Source organism: Drosophila erecta, unplaced genomic scaffold, assembly GCF_003286155.1.
Source record: "Drosophila erecta strain 14021-0224.00,06,07 unplaced genomic scaffold, DereRS2 tig00000021-arrow-pilon, whole genome shotgun sequence".
Lineage (NCBI taxonomy): Eukaryota > Metazoa > Arthropoda > Insecta > Diptera > Drosophilidae > Drosophila > Drosophila erecta.
In genome coordinates this window covers 16795967-16818705 of record NW_020825198.1, presented here as the reverse complement: position 1 = coordinate 16818705, position 22739 = coordinate 16795967, and the positions used below count along the sequence as shown (strand labels likewise).

The window sequence follows — 22739 nt, the reverse complement described above, 5'->3', positions numbered from 1 at the left end:
ATATCAAATAGCTAATGGCAAATCACAAGCAAAATGAATTAAAGTAAAGGCTTAAAATAATACTGAATTCCAAGTGTCAACGAGCATTAAAATTGAAAGGTGTACAACAGCTTATTATGTTTTAAGCCTGGAGAATGTAGGCCGATTAGTATTTATGACTTCCAAAGTCCAAGAGTAGTTTTAAGAGGTCTCTGACCCACAGGAGTACCTATAAATCTGCATGCGAGTGTGCATGTAAGCCCGGCAAAAGTTTGGCAGTCCCCAAAAGCGGCAACAAAATGGGAACTGCAATTGGCCACCAAGTACTTTCCAAAGTCTTTTGCATGGCAGTTCACATAATTCGTGTTGTGATAGTCTCGGCCTCGTTTTTCCCCGGTTTTTGGTTCTTGGCTCTTGGTGGGCAGCAGTTTTCGGGTTTTGTGCCCAAAACATAATTAAGTGCTTTGCAAGTTGTTTCGGCTGTTTGGGGGAATTTGTCATAGCATGGATGGGGGGAAAGACCCGGAAAGCCCACAGAAGCAGAGCCCGTTGATAATGTACTAAGTAGTAATAAATTTTACTTTTATGCGAGAGCCACAAGCAAAGAAACTCTGGGGAGAAGCGAAAACAAACCAGAACAGAAACCAGAATTCAGAATTCAGAATTCAGAAATCAAGAGTCGGCGAAAAGTGAAATGGGCGCCCGTTCCCCTTTTGACCCGGTCGACAAGCTCAACAAGTTGGCCAAGTTGGCGAGTTCCCGACCATCCGAGCTGCCGACTTTCCGAGCTGATGAAGTGGCAGTGGCCATGAGCCGGACTTCAGTTGTAGTTGGCCAGCGTTGGAGTGGAAGCTGAAATTAAATCAAACATCAAACTCAATCTCAAAGCCAAGAAGGAAAAAAGGACTTCTCCGCCGGCAAAATGAATCGAAATGGGGCAGGGACGAAGTGCCAAAAGTGTTAGCAACTTTGCCATATTTCTGTTGATTTTGTTCGCACAAAACTGTGGCCAGGCACGCAGCCACGGGCGTGATGGATTAGCAAAGTTGGAGTTTAGCGGCCGGGCTACCCCTGTTTTTAATTTTGCAAAAATATACCAAACTTTGTGTGCGCAACTGCTGCCGGCCACGCCTCGCCGGGAGTTCAAAGGGCGTGTCCTGGTGCGGGGGAAGCCCATGTTCCATGTTTTCGATCAGCTGCAGCAGGACTTCGAGGCGAAATGGCGGCGCACAACTACTGTGAAGCCATTTAGTATCCTCCAGCACTTGGATTGGGAGCAGGAGCAGGAGGCTAACCGCCTTCAAACCCACTCAAACGCTAGTTTCGATATACTGGAAGAATTGTACAAGGATCAAAAGGCTTATGCACGAAAGACCACAACCATAAAGCCCTTTCATGTGCTGCAAACACTTGAAAAGGACCTGATCAAGGCGGATAAGCACACCACCACCGTTAAGCCTTTTCATATTCTGGGAACTCTTGTGGAGGATTTCATAAAAAAGGATCGGAAAGACGGTTATCTGGTGCAGAAACCCATAAAATCCACGGAACCCCTTGCTGAACACAAAGCCGAGCTAAAACCGCAATCCCGCGCAAAGGAAAGTCAAAAGCGGAGACGGAAACGCATTCGCCGCAGAAGAAAACGAATTCGCCGCCGCCGGAAACGGACCCGCCGACGTCGCCGCAAGAGGCGGAAGAAGAAGCGAAATAAGCGCAAGAAGAAGAAGTACAAGGGCGGTAAAAAGAAGAAGGGCAAGCGGAAGCGGAAGCGGAAGAAGCAGCAAAAGCCCGAGGATCACGAGCAGCACTCGATTTTCCAGCCGGCTCAATTGATCTTCGCCAATCCCACCAAGCAACCGTATTACCACCCCCATCCGCACGGATATCCATATCCTCCGGCTAACCAGATGCATGTTCAAACTCTACCCACAGCTTTATTGGCCGCCGTGACTACCAAGAAACCGCATACGGTGACCACCACCTACCGTCCCTTCAGCAAGATCAAGTATCTCCTGAGACACAACAGCATCTTCAAAAAGAAGAAGAAGGAGTACCTCAGCCACGTCGGCCAGGTGCTGTATCCATTTGTCAAGTTTGTGGCTTTCTTCACGGTCCTCAACCCCTTTACCTTGGGCGTTTTCCTGTTCACCCTGATCTCCCCCGCCGTCTTTGGATTCCTGGGCTTCGTAGCTCTGAGTGTGCTAGTCAAGCCCTTCCTGCATCTGGTGTTTGGGGTCAAACGAAACGTGAACGCCTTCGATCGCCGCAGGTGGCTGGCCCACAAGCAGGAGGAGAAGCTTAAGCTGGCCCTGAGGCCGGTGACCATTCACAAGCACTTTTACCAGCAGGGTCCGGTACGATCTGCTCCGCCCGTGAAGCTTCGTCCTGTGGGTCACTGGCGCAGAGAAGGAGATGATCCTGACACACAAATGCCTCGACCACAACCAATGGGAGCAGCTCCCAGGCGCCCACCACCCATGAATCGTTATAACCCTTTGCTACCTGAACATCACAAGGCTCTTAGCTACGATCACTCGGAACAGCCTGGCATCTTCCTGCGATAGCAACACGGAGATTTTTGGAACTGTAGATAAATCTTACTATTTATAGATAGAAATGTTAAGAAAAAGTAACTTAATTGACTTACTCTTATGTTATCAATGGGTGAACGATTCGTAGATAATTTAAATTCTTTACACAGCCCCAGTTTTTACGTAAGATTTCGATCATTAATAAATGCAGCGGTAAAAGATATACACTTAAAAGTCGAAATGTTTACAATAAATCTGTTTTCTAAAGTTTAAAAGTCCCAAATCATATCACTCCAAAAAAGGAAGCAGGGCAAGGGACCTCTCACTTTGGGAACTTTGGAGCCTCACATGCGTATGCCACTTAAATTAGCATGTTTTTGAAGTGAAATTAACAACAGCCAAGCCAAAACCCAATTAAAAAGTTCGTCAACTATTAAATCGGTTGGCAACGGTCCTATTCCCAAAACAAATTTAGTGCTTGTAGACCATCTTGTAGATGTCCAGCTCTCGCAACTTTGTCAATTTCTCGCCGTAACCCAGGCGGAGGAGTTCCTTCTCCTGCTGATCATCCACAGAAAGAACTTCGTGGAGTGGAAGACAGAGCTGCAGATCTGTGCGTTCAAAGAGCTTTCGTGCTCTCCAGCGGAACTGTTTCACTGCCTCGAAGCAATCCTTGTGATTTTGCAGGAAGTCATCTAGTCGTGGGTGGTGCTGGAGCAGCCGGTCCATGGACGCCAGCAGGACCATCACAAGAAAACGACTGTACCGCCTGCGAACGAAAGAGATGGGCATGTCCTCATTTCCCTCCTGATCCTTGCCAGCTCCTCTAGTATAGCTCCACAGCGTGAGAATCAGGATAATAGCCACCTTGAATCCACCGATATGCAACAAAACCGCCAGCGGAGTGATCTGCTTCTGCCCCAGCATTTCGCACCACCAGAGGAGGTCCCATTCATGGTAGATGTACCCGTAGTCCATGATACTCATCACAAGAAGGCAGAGCATGGCGATATTGCCCACCACTTGGTAATGTAGCCGAATCAGTAGAAGGACACTCCTCCAGCTCCTAGGAATCTTAGCCATTAAGATTAAATGAAAGGAAGTGTTCAGCCAAGTACAAACTTCGAAATTTTGAAACCTACTCGAAAAATATACAATACTTTTACCTCCAGCAAACTAGATAGATCTTAAAACAAGAAAAATGGTTCAGTCGAGTTCCCCGACTATCAGATACCCGTTACTCAGCTAGTGGAAGTGCAAACGAGAAATTTCAATATTTTCTGAATTTATAGATTTTATTGGAAGATGTTATTATTATTGGAATTTTTGGAATTATTGTTGGAATTTTAAATTTAAGTATTTAAACTATGGAATACATTTTAATTGTATTGAATTAGCCAGTTAAGCTGGCTAAAATTACAGTCGTAAGAACACGAATTTATATAATTTTGCTTTGCAAGGAACCAATTATTAGTTGACCATTCAAATTATATCGCAAGTTTTTGCACTCGCAGCACTTAATCAATTGGCATTGGGCTCCTGTTTTTTATCTGGTTGCTCCAGCCAACGCTATTGGCATTGGCACTTTCTTCACACAATACTCAGAGCCAATATCAACTACGCCTTTGCAATTTGCCAACATTTTGCAGGCCATCATAATGGAATCGCCTTGGGAACGTCATTTTGTTTGGCTCAAAACAAGTCGTTCGTCGGTAGAGCTGCACTCCATTGTGAGGACGCTGGAGAAGATTGGAAATATGTATTGGAGGGAGCTGGAGGGATGAAGTATCGGGGCGGGAAGGAGGGCAGAACCCGCTTTCAAATGCAGATAGAAAAGAGTATTAGATACAGTTGCAACCTAACAACTGTTATACTGTAGCATACAGCATGAAGCTTAAGACTTCGTATTTAAAAGAAAGATGGACTCTTAAGTTACATTTGCTTAATATTTAATAACTTTATAACAAGAAGGGTACTGAAATAATTCTGCGCAGTGCAATACTCGGAGTGCAAGGCAGCAAATAGAACAAGTAATAATAAATAAAATTGTAGCCAATTCATAAGGATTTTGCATTTTGTCGCTTCAATCAGGCAATTGATGGTCTCCGGGTGGAAGGGGTGCAGTGGGGTAGCTGTTTTCCAGGGATTGGTGGGTGCTTCAGGACCACAGGACCTGCGAACGACTGGCAACAACATTCATTCATATTTGTCAAGTGCCGATTGAAGCTGCCTCTGCACTCTGCTGATCTCCTTCAACACCGAGCCACCAGCCACCCATCTTGCAACACCCCCACAACCCCATTTTCATGCCACCATCCACTGGCAGCACAATGTGCGTATAAATAACGGATTTCCTGTTATAAAATATTTGTAACGACATTTTCCCGATTTATGTATCCACACATATCTACACAGACGGATTATGCATGCCCGGCATTAGTGCTCAAAATACTAGCAGTTTTCCTTCAAGACATGTTTTCAAGTTTACTGCGAAAAATCTACGGATAGTGTTCTTCTTCGCTTGAAAAAATTAATGCCTTAGAAGTCGTGCAGAAGGACATTAATACTAAATTATATAAAGATTACCTCACATAGTAGGTAAAAAAAAAAAGAGGAAGATTGAGTTTAAGTAGTTCAATGTGCCAAGCTTGCAACTTATCTCCTCCCGCACAATTATGTTTACTAAAGATTACTGGAATGTATTTATATTTCAAAGGCTTGCAATTACATCTACTTGTTTGAACAGCGCTGTATTCACTGGAATATGCTGCATTGTGCCATTGCCAGTAGATGAGTGGATGTAGTCCGCCTTCCAATCCCTGGAGATTCCTATATATAGTGCCACGATATCTCCGGCTGCCGCTCTCCCCTGCCAATTGCTGCCACTCAGTCATGGCTGACAGTTATGGCTATATGGATATCGATATGGATATGTGCCGGGTAACGTCTTCGGATTGCAGCTGTCAACGCAGCAGCAAATTCGCCCATTTCGCCCATCCTAAATGTGCTGCTTGCTACTTAGGAGTCGAGAGTGGAGAACCACTGGATTGATGATGCTCCGACTGGCAGTTGCAGTTGCAGTTGCCGTTGCAGTTGCAGCTACTGATACTGATGTACAGTGGGAGGTGCATAAATCACAGTCATGCACGTGTTAATATCCTTGAATGCGCTCAAAAGCTCCATTGTTGTCAGCGGATATCCAGCACACAAAGGTAAGAGGGACTGGATGTGGATGGGAAGTTATGCATCCTGTTTTCGGGGGCGGACAAATGGCCACGGGTCAGGCCACAAATGATTCCAGGTATCGCATACCTTCCAAATGATTGGCAACGCAATTATTCCAGCAATCCGAATGAGCTCATCGCATCGAATTTAGGAACGTAAAGTAGGAAAAGGCGCCCTGAATGATCTGTGAAATTGATGAATCAGTAGTTAATCAATCGAAATAAAGTTCACAGCTACTCACTTTCAGCACAGCAGTTAGACTAACTCGAAAATAATTGAGACCAGTGATGAAGAAGGGTCTCGAGTTCAGTTGGATGGCCAGGGTCACCAGTTTCATCAGCTTGACATTCTCGCCGGCGTTGTCCGACTGATGAATCACCTGCTCCCAGTCAGCGGTGTAGTACATCATACCCAGTTCATCTGTCTGCGAGTGAAAGTTAAAAGATGCAATGCACAATGTGGAGGGTACCCACTGTTTTCAGGAGAATGGAGCCGAGCATTCCCAGCGCAAGTAGCTCCATTAATTTCGCCAGGAACCACACAATGTACGCCACATTAGCCCAGGGATTCTGTGAGAAAAAGATTATTGGTCTGAAGTCCCTATTGAAACGTTCAAGTAAAATCTACTTCTTAGGAGTTAGTAGTTGTATAATCTATATAATCTATGTCGAGATGAATACCGTCTCGAAAACTACCAACCGTAAAAGCCTTGAAGAACAGGACGCAGAGCAGTCCAGCGCTAAAGGCGAACATGACGAATATTCTTAGGGTGAACTCCTCCTCCACCCGCTGTCCAAAGTCCCTCAGAGCGGCATTTCTCCGCAGGATGTGGGTCAAAATCAATCGGTAACCGATGGCCACGTCTAAAGAGCTACTTTTCCTCAGCAGCGTCTGTGCCGAGCGACGGAGATCCTGGCCAAGCTGGACGTAGCGGGCATTTAAATGCATCATCAGCTCGCCCATGACATTTAGCTCGCCAAAGAGCATGCTGGTGATGATGAAGCCCACCCAGAAGTTGAGCACCAGCAGTGGAATAAAGAAGTGCAACTGGGTGTTGTCGAAAGGGTAAACCTGCTTGTAAAGCATTTCCCGACGATGGTAAATGACATTCGTCACTGGAACCAGGAAGAAATTGAACAGGGTCAGCAGATACACGGACGAGTTGACCCGTGTGGCCAGCATTTGCCTTTGAATCCTGGCAAACAAGTGGGGTTCCAGCTGCTCACTGACGTAGATTTCCGCATAAAAGCGCTGCAGCAGGGCCCGGAAGCGATCCTTGTGCCAGGCCAACTGGAAGCAGCGTATCTGCAGCTCGACCAGGATCAGATATGTGGGCATGCCCGTCAGCAGGTTGTCCATGTCCTGCCGATTCGCTATCAGGTAATGAAAGTCCACCTCGTTGTGCTCGCAGAAGACCAGGAATCCGAGAAAAATAATCACCCTGTCCAGGAAAACGGTCCAGCGCCCCGACTCCGCCTCCAGGGGCCAGGCGACGTGATTCAGGACGCGGTACAAGGACACCGGCCACGGCATCGGAGCCAACTCTCCGCCGGGCAGACGGGGTCTGTAGCGATGGAGCGGCATGACTGGATGGAAGTCCCTCTGGATGGACGCCCATTTATATTCTAATTTTAATTGCCGCCGGCCTGATGAAATATTAAATTCATGGCCCAATCATAAATTATTCAGATTCATTTGCGTTTGTCAAAATAAACCCGAAATCGAAACCAAACCAAAATCCGTCACAAAACCAACCCCATTGCTGATTTGCTTTCGAATTCCAATCAACCGGCAAAGCTCGGAGTTAATTGACACGTGATTATCGAAGCTTCGGGAATGGGTGGCACTTTAAGTCACCCCTCCATTTGCTTAAAGCAACACTAATGATTTCTTAAAGCTCTCTTAATTAACCTAATATGCCATAAGTTCAAATGCACTTAATTGATTAAAAGTGCCGCTTTAAGCAAGCACTTAATTGAGGATTATAGCTAATAGTCTCAAGGGTGGCTCGACTTTAAACTCAAATCCACTCGCTTCATTGCATTTCCGTCTCGGCGGACAACCGCAAACAATCATTTTTATGATTATGCTGAAGTAACACTGACACAATTCCAATAAAACCGAAATTGCCCTGGCACACTGACTGACAGCTCGGCCTTTGTGCCCCGTTTCACCTGGAAGAAGGCACCACCAGCAACACAGGCTCCAGGACCTTCGATTCCCCTTCACGACAGCCTTCAAGTATGCACCTGGGAGCAGCTGCTCATGTGTGGGTATGCCCCGGATCCTGGCCAAATCAAGGGACGACCGAAAGGGCGTCGGAGCAGAGCAAATTCAATTCACTACTGTTGATTCTCCGCCCGTTGTTGTTCTTCTTGTTTGATAAAAGGATGAGAAGGGCTGAGGAAAGGCCAAACAACAGGGAAAAACCCAAATAATATTAATATGCAAATTGAGTTTTTTAGTTGAGTGATCTAAGCGGATAACCGAGGGCCAAGTCAAGGCGAACGCCAGTCTCGAGGGACCAGCACAGGATCCGGATGCGAACTAGGATGATATGAGGATGGGGACAAGGATGCGGAGTCTCTCTTTGGGGCATTTTGTTTTTTGCTTTATTGATTGCCGGCGGCACACGGGACACACGTACATATATATCTGGAGCACGGCGGTTTAAATGCGAGTTTCGAATCAATTGAAATCATATTTTATTAAACGTTTACGGGGCCATTTCCCACAAACGCCGCAGGAGTACGGAACTGGGAAAATATTTACAAGAAGTCACAGTCTGTGACCCACACCGATGAGCAGGCCGCCGGCAGCGACGAACGCTTCAAATATAAACACATAAAAAACATTATACGTACTGGTAGGTACACATAAATCCGTATCCGTATCCGTATCCGTATATGTATACGTATCCGTGTCTGCGGCTGTGTGGGCCGTCGGCAAACTCCAGTTTATGGAATTCTGCTGATTCGCTCGCTTTTTGCGTGAAAACAAATTCCAAAAGAAATTGAAAACATCCAGACGCAGATTGAAAGCAAACGAATGGCGATGGACGATGGCAAACAGAAAGACCTGCGAAAAGGCACGAATCTCGGAAAGCTGCAGCACCAGCAGTCTGGGAAACGCCGCCCGAGGGATTGGCCAAATGTCACGCAACTTTTTGCCATATCTCCCGACTCCCTCTTCCTTTTTTCCTCTTCCCAGCTCCAGGCCACCAAATACCAAATGGCACTACCAAACCGAACACCCAGCCCCTTCCAGCAATTGATTTATAATTACGACCAGCAGCAAGGACGACCGGAAGTGGGCCAACAAAAGCCGTTTTGGCGGATTTGCTCAATTAGCCAGGTCAGACCCGAAATCGAAACCGAAACTGAAGCACAGTGAAACTGCACTAAGAAAATTATTAAAACTAAGACTTAGTTACTGTTTACCTTATACATGTTTGGTCTTTGGCCATAAGTAATTACCTAGGCAATTATTTAATTCAAAAATAAAAATAAGATATTTTTCTAGGAAAAACATATCAATGAAGAGTGCAAATACGGGCAAATATTCTCTGTGCACTCCCTTACATGATGGGTCATTTTCTTTTTCCTTTAAAGTGGGCTGCGCCTTCTTATGTTTTAAAGGCCCCGTTTACCTGTGGCATACGCGGCGTATGAGTGACCAGATATCCAGCTTTCCGGGAATTATTCGTTCGTCCTTGTTACTATGCGAAATATATGCAAATTGGATTATATTCATATGGAAGGGCAGCCTAAGGCGCAGTGGTCCTGGGCACGGGTGACGCCCCAGCATCAGCATCAACCTGGTAAAAAACACACAGGATGAAAAACAGAATATGCTGATGTACGGGGGGTTGGGAACGTTCATTGTCTAGACATAATTGGGAACCAGCTCCGAGATCTGGTCAGTGTCACAAAGGGAAGGTATTTACTTTCCGAAAATTCAACGAAGTACACTAGCGTGTGCTGAAGTCATTAAATGAAATGAAAATGGCCCTCATTTAAAAGGGCTATCAAGCATATGGGAGAACCAAGACATTCTCAGAAAATCAGATATCAAGTTTGAAGGGAAGCTCCGGTGAACAAAGGTTTCATTAAAAGCCTTACAAAAATTCGGAAAAAATGGTTAAATCCGCCCAAAAATGTCAATAATCAGGCTAATCTTGCTTTTAGGACACATGAATATTGACAAAAAAAATTTAAAATGAATTACCCTTTTTTGTCGTTGAATTGCTTTGTATTCATGGTAAGTATGCTGATTTCCGTCGTCGGGGTTTCTTAAAAATGGTTTGTTAGGCCTTTAAACAGCATTTGTTGAATGCTACCCCATTTGCGCTTTGATATCTTGTGTATTCTTATCAAGTATACGCACTGATTTCCGATTTAGAGCATGACTCGCAGACCATTAATGAAACATAAGCAAAGTCACTTGAAGTATGGAAACCGTAAACACAACCAGCACAAAAAAGGGGCAAGTAAGGAGGGACACATCCAGACAGACAATCGCACTCCTCACAAAAGCCCCTGAATAATTAAAATGTCTATGGCAACGCACATCCTCGCATTTAAGGAGAGCCACATCCATGATGATCCGATTGAACTGTGGATGGGGCCGGGAAAGCTGCAAATCGAACACGCTGGTTTACATGCGCCTAATCCCATTGTCAGCCGGATGGCCCGAGGCTGAGTGACTCGGAATCCCCCTTTCTGCCACCCCTTTCCGCCTCTCCGCTTCCACCTTGAAGGTCCTGCCGAAAGGCCTCAAGCATGTCCCTTATTTTGTTTACAAGAAAACATAAATCTCGGCTCCTGCGGCCGGAGTGTGTGGAGTATGTCTGTGTGCGGTCGAAAGGATTCGCTGCCGTGTGAAATGGAACATATCATCACATCCTCGACCCGACCCACACATATGTGTGGGTGTTGGCGGGGTTACGGTTTAGGTGCTTCCTCGTTCTCCACCTCATCCGGCTACCCACAAAAAAAAAAATAAAAAGGACCAAGGATGAGCGCCTTGGGTTGGGGTTTGGGTTCGGGTGAGTGGCAAAAGCTTTGGTTTGCACGCGTCAACTGTAAAATCCTTTTGACATGCAGCCGGCTACTCTTTGGTCCGAAACTGGCCATAAAAAGTGGGCTTTAGAAGCTGGGAATCCAATTATAAAGAATTTTAAACTATGTAGCGTGAACAGGACACTTAAAGTGGGCAAAAAGGGAAACCGAGCAAAAGCCAGGTTATTAGCGGATGTAGCCGTGTGTACCCCAGTGTGTGTGGGCAAGTTATTAAAAGGAAGCCAGTTCTGACAGGTCACAATCAGTCAAGGGCTCACCCAGCTGAGCTCCTGCGTCCCACTGTATAAAAATTGACGTGAAATTTATACGCCATTCCCGCTTTCGGGTTTTCGGGCTGCCAGTTGAAGAAAAAATATAGCAACAATCCATAAAGTAAATGTAGCATTTAAACAAACAAACCGGGCGACATCAGAGTTAGACCGGCCAGGAAGAGGGCTCGGGGATGACAATCCGAGCCAGGAGCTGTGACAAAACACTGGAAGCCAAAACTGACAGTGACAACTGGCTGGAATGGAATGACGGGGAGCACAAGGAGCGGCGCTGATGATGCTGCCCCCCATTCGCATCCCCATCCATGGGGCTCCGAGTGGTAGGAAAAAATTGACATAAGCGGATATGTTACCCAGCGCCTTTCCGGAGCGTGTTGGGGCGAGTGGGCGTGGCACTGGCCCATATAGGCGGATGCTGCAGGAGCAGCGAGCAGATAAATTAATGCGATTTTTCATGTTGCATGCTTGAGTTTGATTTATGCAATTATATGTCCCTATATGGGTGGTGGAGCATGTGTACGAATCTGCCTGAGTGCGGGTGACAGACAACTTTTGTCAAATACGTCTAAAAGCAGTAATTTTTTATATTTGATATAAGGCGGAAATGCTAAGAACATTTCCGGTTCGTTACCTACGCGCGTTGGGAGCTTTGTGGAATTAGTTGCCCTATTGGGGATGCGCTTCAATATTTGAGTGATGGACAAAAGTGCTTGGGGAGGCTGGAAATATATTACACAAAAGGTATGAACAATATTTTTATACTGTTCTAAAATTAAATAAAAAAAATATATAAATCTGCACTCTAAACAAGGAAGACTAATTAGGTAAATTAAACTAATTTTAATTTATCATTTAGAATAACAAATATTTAACATATTTTATAGATCTGCATAAGTTCCTGTTTTTTGTAAAAATATTATTCTTTATCCTGTATGTAGGTATTCCTTTGCACAGAGCATCTGCCACGGGAAGTGCAGTCAACAATCGTGTGTGGAATGCAGCCGGGTGGGGCATGTTAATTTGTCATGATGCCACTTGCTTACTAGTTCTGCTTGTGGTCCACTCATCCGGCGGGCAGCCAGGAGCACTCGTGCTGCATACGGAAATTACACAACAAATGGACTTTGGACTTTGGGAGAAGGCTGGGCGAGTGGATCCAGTTCGTTTTTCTGGAATCAGGAGAACAACCAGAAATCTGTCCAAATCCGATTAAATGCAAATGGCCCCGCAACCCCGACGCACGTACTCACGTTCACATCCATAGCGCAGATTAGTTGCGTAAGTTATCAGTGGGAAGTGAAAGGAGTAAGTGGATGGTGGCTGGGTGGTGCGATGGTGCAATGGTACAGGTGGCTCGGGTAGCTCGGGCGGCTCGGGTGGCACCAGATTTGAGTGGTGGTTGCACTGCAGCAATCGTCAGTCAGGCAAACACTGCAGCAATTCCCGGTGGTCAGGAGACGACCGGTTATACGACTAATTAATATTTCAATGGCCGATCCGGGTGCATGTCTCTGCGAGACTTTAAGATATTGCCAGTTGAAGTTGGAAAACTGCTGCTCCTGCTGTCCAATAGCAAAATAGCTGAATAGCTGAGCATGGAAACTCATTTCGGCCATTAATGGCCGATGGTTTGCGGAGTAACAAGGCGGAGAGTTGGTAGGGGTTGCTAGTCGTTGGTAGTCGTCGTGAGTCGTCGTTTCAAAGGAAATGACAGCCATTTCCATTTTTAGCTCCGCTTGGGAAAGCGAGCAACTGGCGAGGACGAGGTCCTTTAAACTGGAACTACACAAATTGCTTGCTTAAAATATGCGCTAAAAAATTCCCAGCCAACATCCTCGCCGCATCCCCAATATTTGAACATTGTCGCAAGGCATCAGCATCAGCATCGGGATTTTATGTAGCGCATATTCCTGCGCCACATCCCCTTGGAAAAAAGGAAAATAAAAGAGCCACTTCCGTTTTATTTGCGCAAAATTAAATAAACCGAAATATGGCTGACCATATTGGCGCATAATGGGCAAAAATATTTTTTTCATTAATGCCCCATGCCTCATGCCCCAGCGGAGTAGATGGCAAAATAAATAAATAAGCGGAGCCAAAAAGGAAAGCCGAAAAGTAAAAGCCCCGACTGCGACCAGCTTATTGTGTGTCAATATTTGGTTGACCAGGCCAACGGATCCAGTTGGTGGCTAAGTGAGTGCCTGGCCAACGGGCGGAGGTGGAATAATAAAATCATTTTAATAGTTTCGCCGCCTGCAGTTTTACCGGGCTTTACGGAGCTCAATGAAATTAAAATGAACTGTCATTAAAAGTGGCTTCTTTGATATGTTCAACGATTTTCTTGTCACAAATGCAAATAGTTGCTGCTCTCTCGTGGTCACTTTAATGAAGTTAATGTGTTTTTAAATCGCCGGGCTTAAGCCAACTTGATCCTGATTAAATGTATCTAAGTGCCTTCAATATTTAAACAGAGTATGATTTTTTTTAAATTAAAAACCCAATAGATTGCTAAGCGCACTGATGTTTAGGATACTTAGAAAACACTTTCGCGCATTACGCCATTGTTATTGGTTGAAACTTTATACCATATATCTTGGGTCTTATATTATAACGCTAAAATATACAAAATATGACCTGAATCACTCGTACACTCGTATACATATTTACCTTAAATACAAATGTTCACACCTAACTGAACTGAATAGTAAAGGCCCATTGAGTTCACACCTTCCGCCACTTTTCCTTTCTTCAGCTGACAAGTGCTCCACTTAGACTTTTCCTCCTCGCCCGTGCCACGCCCCAAAGACGTCCTCATCTCAAGGATAGTTGAGCTGCTTCAAAGCGATATTAGATGAAAATTTGTGTAAGCCGTAAAGAAAAAGCCCATTCACTCAGAGTGGGAGACGATTGCCAATCGAATTTAATGCGCATTTCTTTTTAAAGTGCCAGCAGCTGGGAACGCACAATCCCCCCAGCCGCCCATCTAAGACCAAGAAGCCTTCTTTTGTCAACAGCAGGGTATTAGGAGGAGAATCCGCCCGAAATCCCAGACCACCCAACATCCAGCACCCAGCACCCACCACCCACTCGGGAACAACCCAGCGAGCCGCACTAATCAACACAATTACGAAGCAGTCGAAGGAAAACTTTTCTAATTGGATATGAAGACGCGCACATGCGTTTCTTTAAAGGAATTTTACTCCAGCAGCCGAGGGTCCAAATATTGTGACAAGTAAATGGCACGACTCAAGGATACCAAGGTTCCGCGCCCCAAGCTTCAACTCCAATTCCCATCGTAGGCATCGCATCGCATCTCCCAACTCCGCGGCTGGAATGCTTTGACAAATTATTTTTAAGCCAATTTACAACTTGAGAAAAAGTATCAGGAAAACATATCACTCCACACACAGGGCGTTCGGTTCGGTTGGGTGGCTGAGTGTTTGTGTAGGTAAAGCAAATATAATGCGAGGGATAAAAGTGTAAAGTTGACAACCCGGGCACATTACTCACCCGAGGTGCCAGCCATCCAACCATCCAGCCATTCAGGCATCCGGGTGTAGGGGCGGCATTAAAATAACCAGCCAACCGATTCAACGTCAAGCCAGAGCCCAGAAATGAGCATGGCCAAGAGAAATGGTAATGTGACTGGTCGAGAGGGCCCATCCCGCTCGTCCTGGCGCTTGCTTAGGGGCCTCCATTGCGACTCCTTCATTTTGCACCACTTTGGAGCATTTTCTCAGTGTCTCTCACTCGACAAAATGTCGACAGCGTCGGCGGAAACCATTAATTTTGTCACTTTCGGAAGTGTAAAGTGGCGAGCATGTGGGAACGTGTCACAGACCGAGCCAATGGCCAGGTCACCAACTGGCTGGTCAATAGTGAGAATCATGAAAGGGCAATTAAAGTCGGGCACCTGTGTGCGCCCGACCACGAGTATATCTTGCCAACTGCCGACTGCCAAACAAGTTAATTGCACAGACCGCAGGCCACACGACACTTGATAACCGCGAAACCACAACAGTCGTAAGTTGGCTTAATAATTACAAATGCATAATTTAATAGTAACGAATGATGAGAATTGGCCGCAGGCACCAAACGGTAGTCGAGTTCGAAGGGGCGATGCTTAGAAGTAACGAGTGATTTAAGGTTGGGTTAAAAGTCATAGCCATGGCCGATTAGCTGCAAAGCTCAGTCTTCGATGACGCACATGATGTTTATGCCACTCTTGCCCAGATTGACGCACTCCAGAGCAGATTCCTGGTGCTGTCGCATGTAAATCAGGAACTGTATGATAACATAGAACAGGTTATTCCTATCGTAGACGCAGTTGTGCAGTTCCTTGTCACTAATGAAGTTAAATTTTGGGTTAAGTAGATTGCTGCTAGTCAAAATGGCACAGTGGGCCTTGTTGTGAACTGCGTTCACCACGTCCTTGGTGGACCGCTTCTCGTCGCGAATAAGCACGTAGCGGGAGTGGAAAGGTCGTCCGCCGCACTGCGGCAACGGCATCAGCTGGCTATCCAAGTACACGCAAAACAAATGGAATAGTATCTGCAAAATGAGGTTACAATTAAAGATCTTACTTCCCGATTTTATTTACTTACAGCTGCATCGGTGGGCAAATGCTCGCCCCACTCCTGACCGTTGTGCGTCTTGCCCGAGTTCCAGCGGTAGTCGGCTATGCAAGAGCCCTGTGCAAGCTCCTTAATGCGCTGCACCAGGTATTCTTGGTTGCTGAAGGTGTCCAGGAAAGGTAAGAGCATAGGCAGCATGGGCGCACATGTTTGCACGAACTGTTGGTTTTCGGCTGTTTTGCGTAATCTCTCCAGACTCACAGATCCAATTTTAAGGTCAATCAGACCTCGCTGGCGAAAGACATCGTCCACATAATTGATCTCTTTGACCAAACGCTGCAGTATAGTAGTGGAAATCCACTAGAAAATGGAAAATCTTTAGTATGTTGCAGTAGAACGTCGTTCAGGCTGCTTACAAATCTTAGATTCGCCACATATTGCGACAGTTTGTCCGTGGAGATGCGCTTGATGACCTCCGAATTGCTGTCCCTGAACTGGAAGCCGCCAAACTCCTCAATCGAGGTGGGAGCATTTTCCGTAGAAACAGCCGGAGCGGGCGACAGCTGGTAGATGGTGGTCTTGAGCATATAGGCCGCGTTGTTGCAGTAGTTCCAGAAGGAGTTGGCCGTTCCCATGCTCTGGACATTGGGTGTATCCGAGCTGTCCACCATGCTGCGTTCGCGATCCGCCTGCTTCATTAGACTGGTCAACTTTCGAGTATCGGTCATGAAGTCATCGCGGCGCACCTCCGCATACGGGGACATGTAGGTGGACTCGTTGCTCAGGTTGCTGGCATTCAAAGAGTTGTTTTGCACCATCGATGAGTTGTAAGAGGCGTTTTGGTTCGTCTGTTGCGGCGTTCTTGTGGGACTGGGGCTGCGGCGCATGGACTGCGAGCCCCAGCAGGAGTCCTCAAAGGAGGAGTGCCAGTTGATGATGGGTATGTCATCCTCTACATCAGTGTCGGGTTCGTAGCTGCGTGGTTTCATTACAGCTTGGGCGCAAACTGTCCGGAAAGAGTTCTCTACAGCAATAAAACAAGTTTAGTGAATAGGTTAAACAAGGTTCCTTCGTATTGCTCACCTTCCTTGCCGTCCAGCAGCCACTTTTGGATATCGCTACCCTCTACTTGGTCCCCGCCAAACCATAACCACAAATACTTGCCGAAGCAGGCCAGCGCACTTAGGCCAATAAGGGTCGTAATGGTGCACTCCGCTAGAAACCAGTAGGTCCGGTAGGCGGACCGACATGCCTGCCAGATGTCGAAGAGGAGCAGCGACAGCAGCACCACATTTATGGAGCACCACTTGAGGTAATGCCGCGCTTGGGCGCCTCGCAATCGCAAGTCCAGGCTGCGGTGCACCACCGGGTTTTTACTCAACGGCGAGCTGAGGGGTATTGTATGAAGGGTTAATTTTCTGAATTCTGGACTGGTTCCTGCCACTTACCAATTGCTCCGTGTGAAATTCATTGTCTAGTTACTATTAATGTTAAGAAAATTGTCTGAAGATGTCGAAAATGCCGGGAAAACTTGTTTTTAAGTGATCGCACCTACAAGGAGATAAAATACCACAAGGTCAACAAATAAATACCGTTTTGGTTAAAACGCGTTTTGCTGGTGTTGTTCTATGACTCACGGCCGGTCATGCCTGAGTGTTAAGGGCACCTTAGCGGAGACATTTTCCTTAGCGGAGACATCTACCAATCGGCGATGTTTTAGCGTATATCGAATTTAAAAGCAAACATCCCGGTTTTTTTTTATGGCCTTTCCTTTCAGTATTGGAACACAAAATAATAAAAAAATATGAGGCTTTTAAATGATTTCAATGCTTAATACGATTCACCCACTCTATATTACTCAGCTTGTATTATATATTTTTTTACATTAGTTATAAAATTAACTGTGATATATTTAATCTTTGTTTCTAATTTTGCTTTACAAAACTAAAATTTGTAAAATTTTTAAAAATTGATGGAGTTAAAAAATTTTTAAAAGTGAGTGGGTCTTATTTGTCCTTTGCCATTAAAAATCCAATATAAAAAATTTGTTTTGTTCCCTGGTAAATAAAGTTTTCTTTTGATATACAAATTGTGTAACATATTTAACTAAAGAAGAATTCTCAATAACCTAAAAATTTAAAAAAAAAATCCTAAAATAATTAATGTTTTATAAAAATCCAGAAAGTTTACTTTAGTAATGTATTTAGTTGATCTTTATCAGAGCACAAAAAATGTTCTTTGTCCACTTGGGCTCGTCCGGGAATTGAACCCGGGACCTCTCGCACCCGAAGCGAGAATCATACCTCTAGACCAACGAGCCGTGCTGAACGCCGGTTGACTAATTACTCAATTTAAAGTAGGCTCAAAAAAAAAAAAATACAAATCTTAGTCATCATTAATTAGAAGACTCTCTTATTTGCTGATCCAGAATGAAGAAAACTAAAGCCAAAAACTTTAGAAGTTACAATCTTGTGGCCAAAACCAACGGACCCGTTGCAAAGGTATACATATGGCTTATCACCACGTCTTTTATATATATCTTTAAAGTTTTAATATATATCTTATATTTTTTCCTGATTCACAACATTTTCGGGGGGCCAGTAGTTAGATAGAGCCAATCAGTTTTGCACCTACATAAGTGATCCCTGATCCTTAAACCGCTTCACTGCCCGTCTTCTCCTTCTTCGTTTGCCAACGACTGAAGGTCCGACACCCACTCCAACACCGATCCCCGGAACAGGAGCCAGTTGCAGCAGGAGAGGATTACTGACCAGGGCAGCGGCGATGCCCAGAACGGTGGCACTGGCCAGCGGAATCAAGAAGCTTTTGGCCAGCAAGGCCTTTGGTGAGATCTCCGGCGTTCCCTTGTGGGAGACTATCTCGTGGGAATCGATGGGGTAGGAGCTGTAGGAGTAGTCCACTGGTGGCCCGGGGTAGTGGCCATGTTCCGGTCGGGGTCTATAGGGGTGGTATGGCACTCCCGCCTCTCCGCTGGAGGAGTAGCTGTGTCCAGGAGCAGGTCCTGGTTCGTAGCCGTGCCCGTTGTATGGGCCATAGTCGTACGGATAGGGGTGACTGTCAAAGGCGAAGCTTTTGCCAGCACTTCCACTGCTGCCATAGTTACCTTAAATACGAATAAAAATATATTTAACAAATTCCATATCGATCATACAGCCACATTAAGCTTTGGTTGTTCCTAGAACTCACCCACGCTTATTCGATCGTGTATATTCCCACCCAATTTCCACTTGTCATAGGCCTGGCTGAGGTTATCATTTAGGCTACCGGCTTGGGGGCCATGACCTCCTCCAACCGGCGGCAGGGCACCAATGGGCTTGGATAAGAAGCCAGCTGCAGTGCTGTCCAGCTTGGCGGTCGATGAGCCCGGTCCGCGGTAGAACTCCGGGGGAGGATCGTAGCTCTTGGCTGCTGCAGAGGCCACGGGTTCCAGTTTCACGATAGCCTGTCGCTTACGCGGCTGCATGGGCTGCCAGGACTCGGATTCCTTGGACGCGTTCTGCGCGGATGCGTGGGCCATGGTTATAAGGAGGCCGAGGCAAAGGCCAAGGGCCGGGAGTAACTTCCCTTTGGACGCGAACATGGTAACTGAGTGCGCCGCCTGCAGGCCGGAGCATTTTATATGGGTCCCGGTGCCATGTCGTCATCGGGAGTGGGTGCTATTACAAGCGCTGGCGACAAATTGCAGTCAGACAATTCCAAACCCTCGCCGCTTGGCTGCTGGCATTGAGACGTCTGCAGTGCGTTTCAGGAGCGATTAGTGCCGCCAGCTTGGAAGCCCTCAAGATTGGGCCACGCGGCTCTTTCCACACTCTTTCATCAGGCATTATATCAGGCGGAGCAACGAGCATGTAGTTGCCAATTTGTCCCTCTCTTGGATTATTGAAATAAAGCGTGCGTACGAGAAACCCGTGGCCCACGACAGGTGGCTCCCAGAAATTAGTGGAGTTATTCGCGCCCTCGGCAAAAGCAAAACAAAAGTCCCCACCTCCGTTTAATTAAATCATTTATCGCGGCTTATTTTTGGAGTTGCTGCTCAGCGAAGGGGAATGAGTTCGTAGGGGCCGGAAAACTTACTTTGCTACAAAAGAAAGTCCAAGCTATGGAAATGCCGATAGGGAAAAGCGTTGCTAGTGTCTCAATTTTGAGATCTTTCACCTTTCAAACACCTTTCCTTTAGAGGACGTGATTTGGGCGACTGCCAAATAGAAACCCAATGAAAAACTTAGGTTCTTTTTTTTAATGGAAGGCCAAGATTAATGTTAATGTAATTAGTTTGATCACGGCGATCATCAGCGCCGCTTCCGATACATTTCTGGCATGTCCTCGGGATCGGAGTCGGACCCAGGCGGAGTTGGCAGATTGCCATCCTTGTCGCCAAATACCAATCGTTCCAGGATCTCAATCTGGAGCTTCAGGATGGCCCTCAGCTTGAACAACTTCTCGCCGCGTATCCGGTAATCCGCACTTTGCTCCTCCGCGGACAGGCGCGCCCTCTTCAACTCCTTCGTGCTCTTTAGGCTGTCACTCTTGGCCTTAATCAGCTCCCGCCGATTGAGCTCTAGTTCCACATTCTCTGCAACAGTATGTCCACGGCGGTTGTACGTCTTTCGCAGGCATCGAAAGGTGGCTCCAAAAATATCAGCATACTCGACGCGCAGAAATTCCAGGAAGGTAATGGACGACCGATGAGACTGCTCCTTTAGGTTCCTGCTCGTCTCGTTGAAGTAGTCATAGATGACGGAGGCGAACACGTTCATCAGGATAATCGCCAGTAGGAAGACTAGCGTCAGGTAGACTATAATCCCTAATATGCGACCTCCATGAAAGAAATCCGCAGGACGAATGTCACCGTTAAAGCCCATGGAGTACCTGGATCCATTAGATTAGTTTATGGTTGGATGAGAGATGGTAGGGATACCTACCACATGCAGGTGACCACAGACTGAACCATGTGGCTGAAGACCACAGAGTTGTTTCCATTCGGCACGGCCAAAGTAATGCCAATGGCCATGAGGACGACCATGATAATTACACCCATACTGACCACTGCTCGCCAGGCGGAGAAGAGGGTGTGGGTGAAGTGCTGGAAGACGGAGGCAAACTGGAGCACCTTCCACAGCCGCAGAGTGGTGATGCACACCAGGAAGCCCTTCACGATGGACAGCAGTTGGTGGAGGCGCAGTGGACGCTGGAAGTCGAGGTACTGCCCCTTGGTGGACGTCTCGACCATCTCGAGCAGCGTGGACGTCTCGATGTCGCGCATTATGGCCAGAACCATCAGGACGACGTTCAGCACACAGATGGTCAAATCCACCATGGTCCAAGCTTCGTGGACGGAAGCCGGATGGTGCCAAATCTTCGAGAGCAAACCGCGGGCGAACAAGATGACCAATATGGTGTGTACAAACAGTATGAACAGCACGAGGTTGCTTCTCGTTTCCAAGCTTCCCAGCATCCTCACAGTGTCCACATGCACCCGGGGTAACTGGATCCCGAATGGAGTGTTCTCCACGCGCAAGGTGATCAACGTGAATAGGTTTGCATCGGCGTTGTACATCGTCAAGTCGATGAACAGAGCCGAAGTGTTTTTATCCAGCCAGTAGCTGGATTGCAGGTATTGGATCTGCTTTACGCAGTTCACCTAGCAGCAGAAAGGTGAATTTACAAAGTGCAAAATATTTAAATATATCTCCTAGCATGATCCAAACCTTTGTGCTCATCATGAGCACCACGTAGCCGCCGACTTCAGGGTAGTTGAGCATATAGCCATGATGATCGTAATTGAGTAGCACGCCATTCAGAAAACTGGGCTCGTACTTGGCCGGCACAAAGGGGTCGTAGATCCGCCAGAATTTCTCCGTATAATGCAACCGGTGGTAGGGAAGAAGCCATTCCGGCGCATACGTGTTCGTGTCCCACTTGGGCGTGCCCAGTCCAATGTGGCAGTTGACAGGACGCACCTGGCGCAGGCGCACCACCCCGATATTCCGCCACTGTTCCATGGCCCACCAGCCCTCGTAGCCGTAGTATTCCGACGTAAAGAAAGCATCGATCATGGTGATATACACATAGCTGTGTACCTAACGGGTGACTTGTGTTAGGACCTTTCTTGGAATATGTATGTATGAATATACAGCAATCCCATTTCTGGGAATTCTTTTATAAATAAGCAATTCAGTGATGGAAGCACCAAAATAATAAGTGTAAGTAACACTTCTCACCTGGTATAAGAAAAACACCTGGGACAGGCCGTAGGTGACCGAGGTATTGTCCCAGAAGAGGCGCTGCATGTTGTGGGTGTTGAAGTAATGACTCTGGTCCTCCTGCAACACCACCAGCAGCATCAGGGCCACAAAGTAGGACCCGTAGAGCAGCAGGTCCCCGGCAATATGCTTGTATCTCTGGTTTAGCGTCTCGTGCGTGTGGCCCTCGGTGATCAGGAGCTCGGAGCGCAGACTGCGCAGCCGGATCTTCAAGTAGCCGATGTGGTTCAGGGTGGGCGCTCCCTCCTCCGGCCGGTAGGGCTGGTCCTCCTGCGGCCAGGTGGCATAGTCGATGCCCAGAACGAAGAAACGAAAGGGCTCTAGGACGAGATATTGGAAAAAGAACACCAGGACGATGGTCACCAACATCGTCTTGAATCTCTGCGGCTCGTGCATGAATCCAGAGAACATTGATACCAGGATGAAGCACACCAACAGCACGGTTGCGGTCACCCCGAAGCACGTTAAGTCCTTGCGGCTGATATTCTTGAAACTCATTTTGACTGGCTTGCTTCGAAATTGCCGCAATCTTTGCTGAAACTCAGTAGATATAAAATCCCCGCTTGCTGCTTCCCAAATTATCAAATTATACCAGATCCGTTGACAAGTCCTTGATCTGGTCATGACCTTCAGTCCGTCTGAGATTAGGCATGCAGATTTCAATTTGCAATTTCCCAATTTCTATAGATATGCCAAGGAATAAATAAGAGCATTCAATGCTTCTTGCACTAGGTGGATTTTATGAAATAGCTTTAATTGACCACCCAATCAACCGATAAAATCGATACTCAATTTG

At 46.5% G+C, this 22739-nt stretch overlaps 6 protein-coding genes and 1 non-coding gene across 7 annotated transcripts; 1 reads left to right on the top strand and 6 right to left on the bottom strand.

Moving 5' to 3' along the window:
• Nucleotides 1–911: 911 nt before the first annotated feature.
• LOC6543662 lies at nucleotides 912–2543 on the top strand. The gene has a single exon (XM_001972925.3). The coding sequence runs from the start codon at nucleotides 912–914 to the stop codon at nucleotides 2541–2543; it is 1632 nt and encodes a 543-aa protein (XP_001972961.2).
• A 190-nt stretch (nucleotides 2544–2733) lies between these two features.
• On the bottom strand, nucleotides 2734–3661 carry LOC6543661. Its single transcript, XM_001972924.3, has one exon. It carries the CDS (start codon nucleotides 3591–3593, stop codon nucleotides 2982–2984), a length of 612 nt encoding a protein of 203 aa, XP_001972960.1. The 5' UTR covers nucleotides 3594–3661; the 3' UTR covers nucleotides 2734–2981.
• A 2207-nt stretch (nucleotides 3662–5868) lies between these two features.
• LOC6543660 (odorant receptor 74a) lies at nucleotides 5869–7319 on the bottom strand. The gene is made up of 4 exons (XM_001972923.1): nucleotides 6435–7319; nucleotides 6209–6304; nucleotides 5977–6159; nucleotides 5869–5919 (listed from the first exon to the last, which is right to left on the bottom strand). Exons 1-4 carry the CDS (start codon nucleotides 7317–7319, stop codon nucleotides 5869–5871), a joined length of 1215 nt encoding a protein of 404 aa, XP_001972959.1.
• A 7794-nt stretch (nucleotides 7320–15113) lies between these two features.
• Nucleotides 15114–17267, bottom strand: LOC6543659 (transmembrane protein 209). Its single transcript, XM_001972922.3, has 5 exons — nucleotides 17108–17267; nucleotides 16743–17047; nucleotides 16076–16683; nucleotides 15690–16019; nucleotides 15114–15636 (listed from the first exon to the last, which is right to left on the bottom strand). The coding sequence occupies exons 1-5, from the start codon at nucleotides 17128–17130 to the stop codon at nucleotides 15274–15276; spliced, it is 1629 nt and encodes a 542-aa protein (XP_001972958.1). The 5' UTR covers nucleotides 17131–17267; the 3' UTR covers nucleotides 15114–15273.
• A 640-nt stretch (nucleotides 17268–17907) lies between these two features.
• Nucleotides 17908–17979, bottom strand: Trnap-cgg. Its single transcript has one exon. It is a non-coding gene; the product is annotated as a tRNA-Pro (tRNA).
• Nucleotides 17980–18208: 229 nt separating this feature from the next.
• Nucleotides 18209–19274, bottom strand: LOC6543657. Its single transcript, XM_001972921.2, has 2 exons — nucleotides 18867–19274; nucleotides 18209–18783 (listed from the first exon to the last, which is right to left on the bottom strand). The coding sequence occupies exons 1-2, from the start codon at nucleotides 19258–19260 to the stop codon at nucleotides 18290–18292; spliced, it is 888 nt and encodes a 295-aa protein (XP_001972957.1). The 5' UTR covers nucleotides 19261–19274; the 3' UTR covers nucleotides 18209–18289.
• Nucleotides 19275–19938: 664 nt separating this feature from the next.
• Nucleotides 19939–22460, bottom strand: LOC6543656 (polycystin-2). Its single transcript, XM_001972920.3, has 4 exons — nucleotides 21902–22460; nucleotides 21389–21760; nucleotides 20603–21321; nucleotides 19939–20549 (listed from the first exon to the last, which is right to left on the bottom strand). The coding sequence occupies exons 1-4, from the start codon at nucleotides 22439–22441 to the stop codon at nucleotides 19970–19972; spliced, it is 2211 nt and encodes a 736-aa protein (XP_001972956.1). The 5' UTR covers nucleotides 22442–22460; the 3' UTR covers nucleotides 19939–19969.
• Nucleotides 22461–22739: the final 279 nt, after the last annotated feature.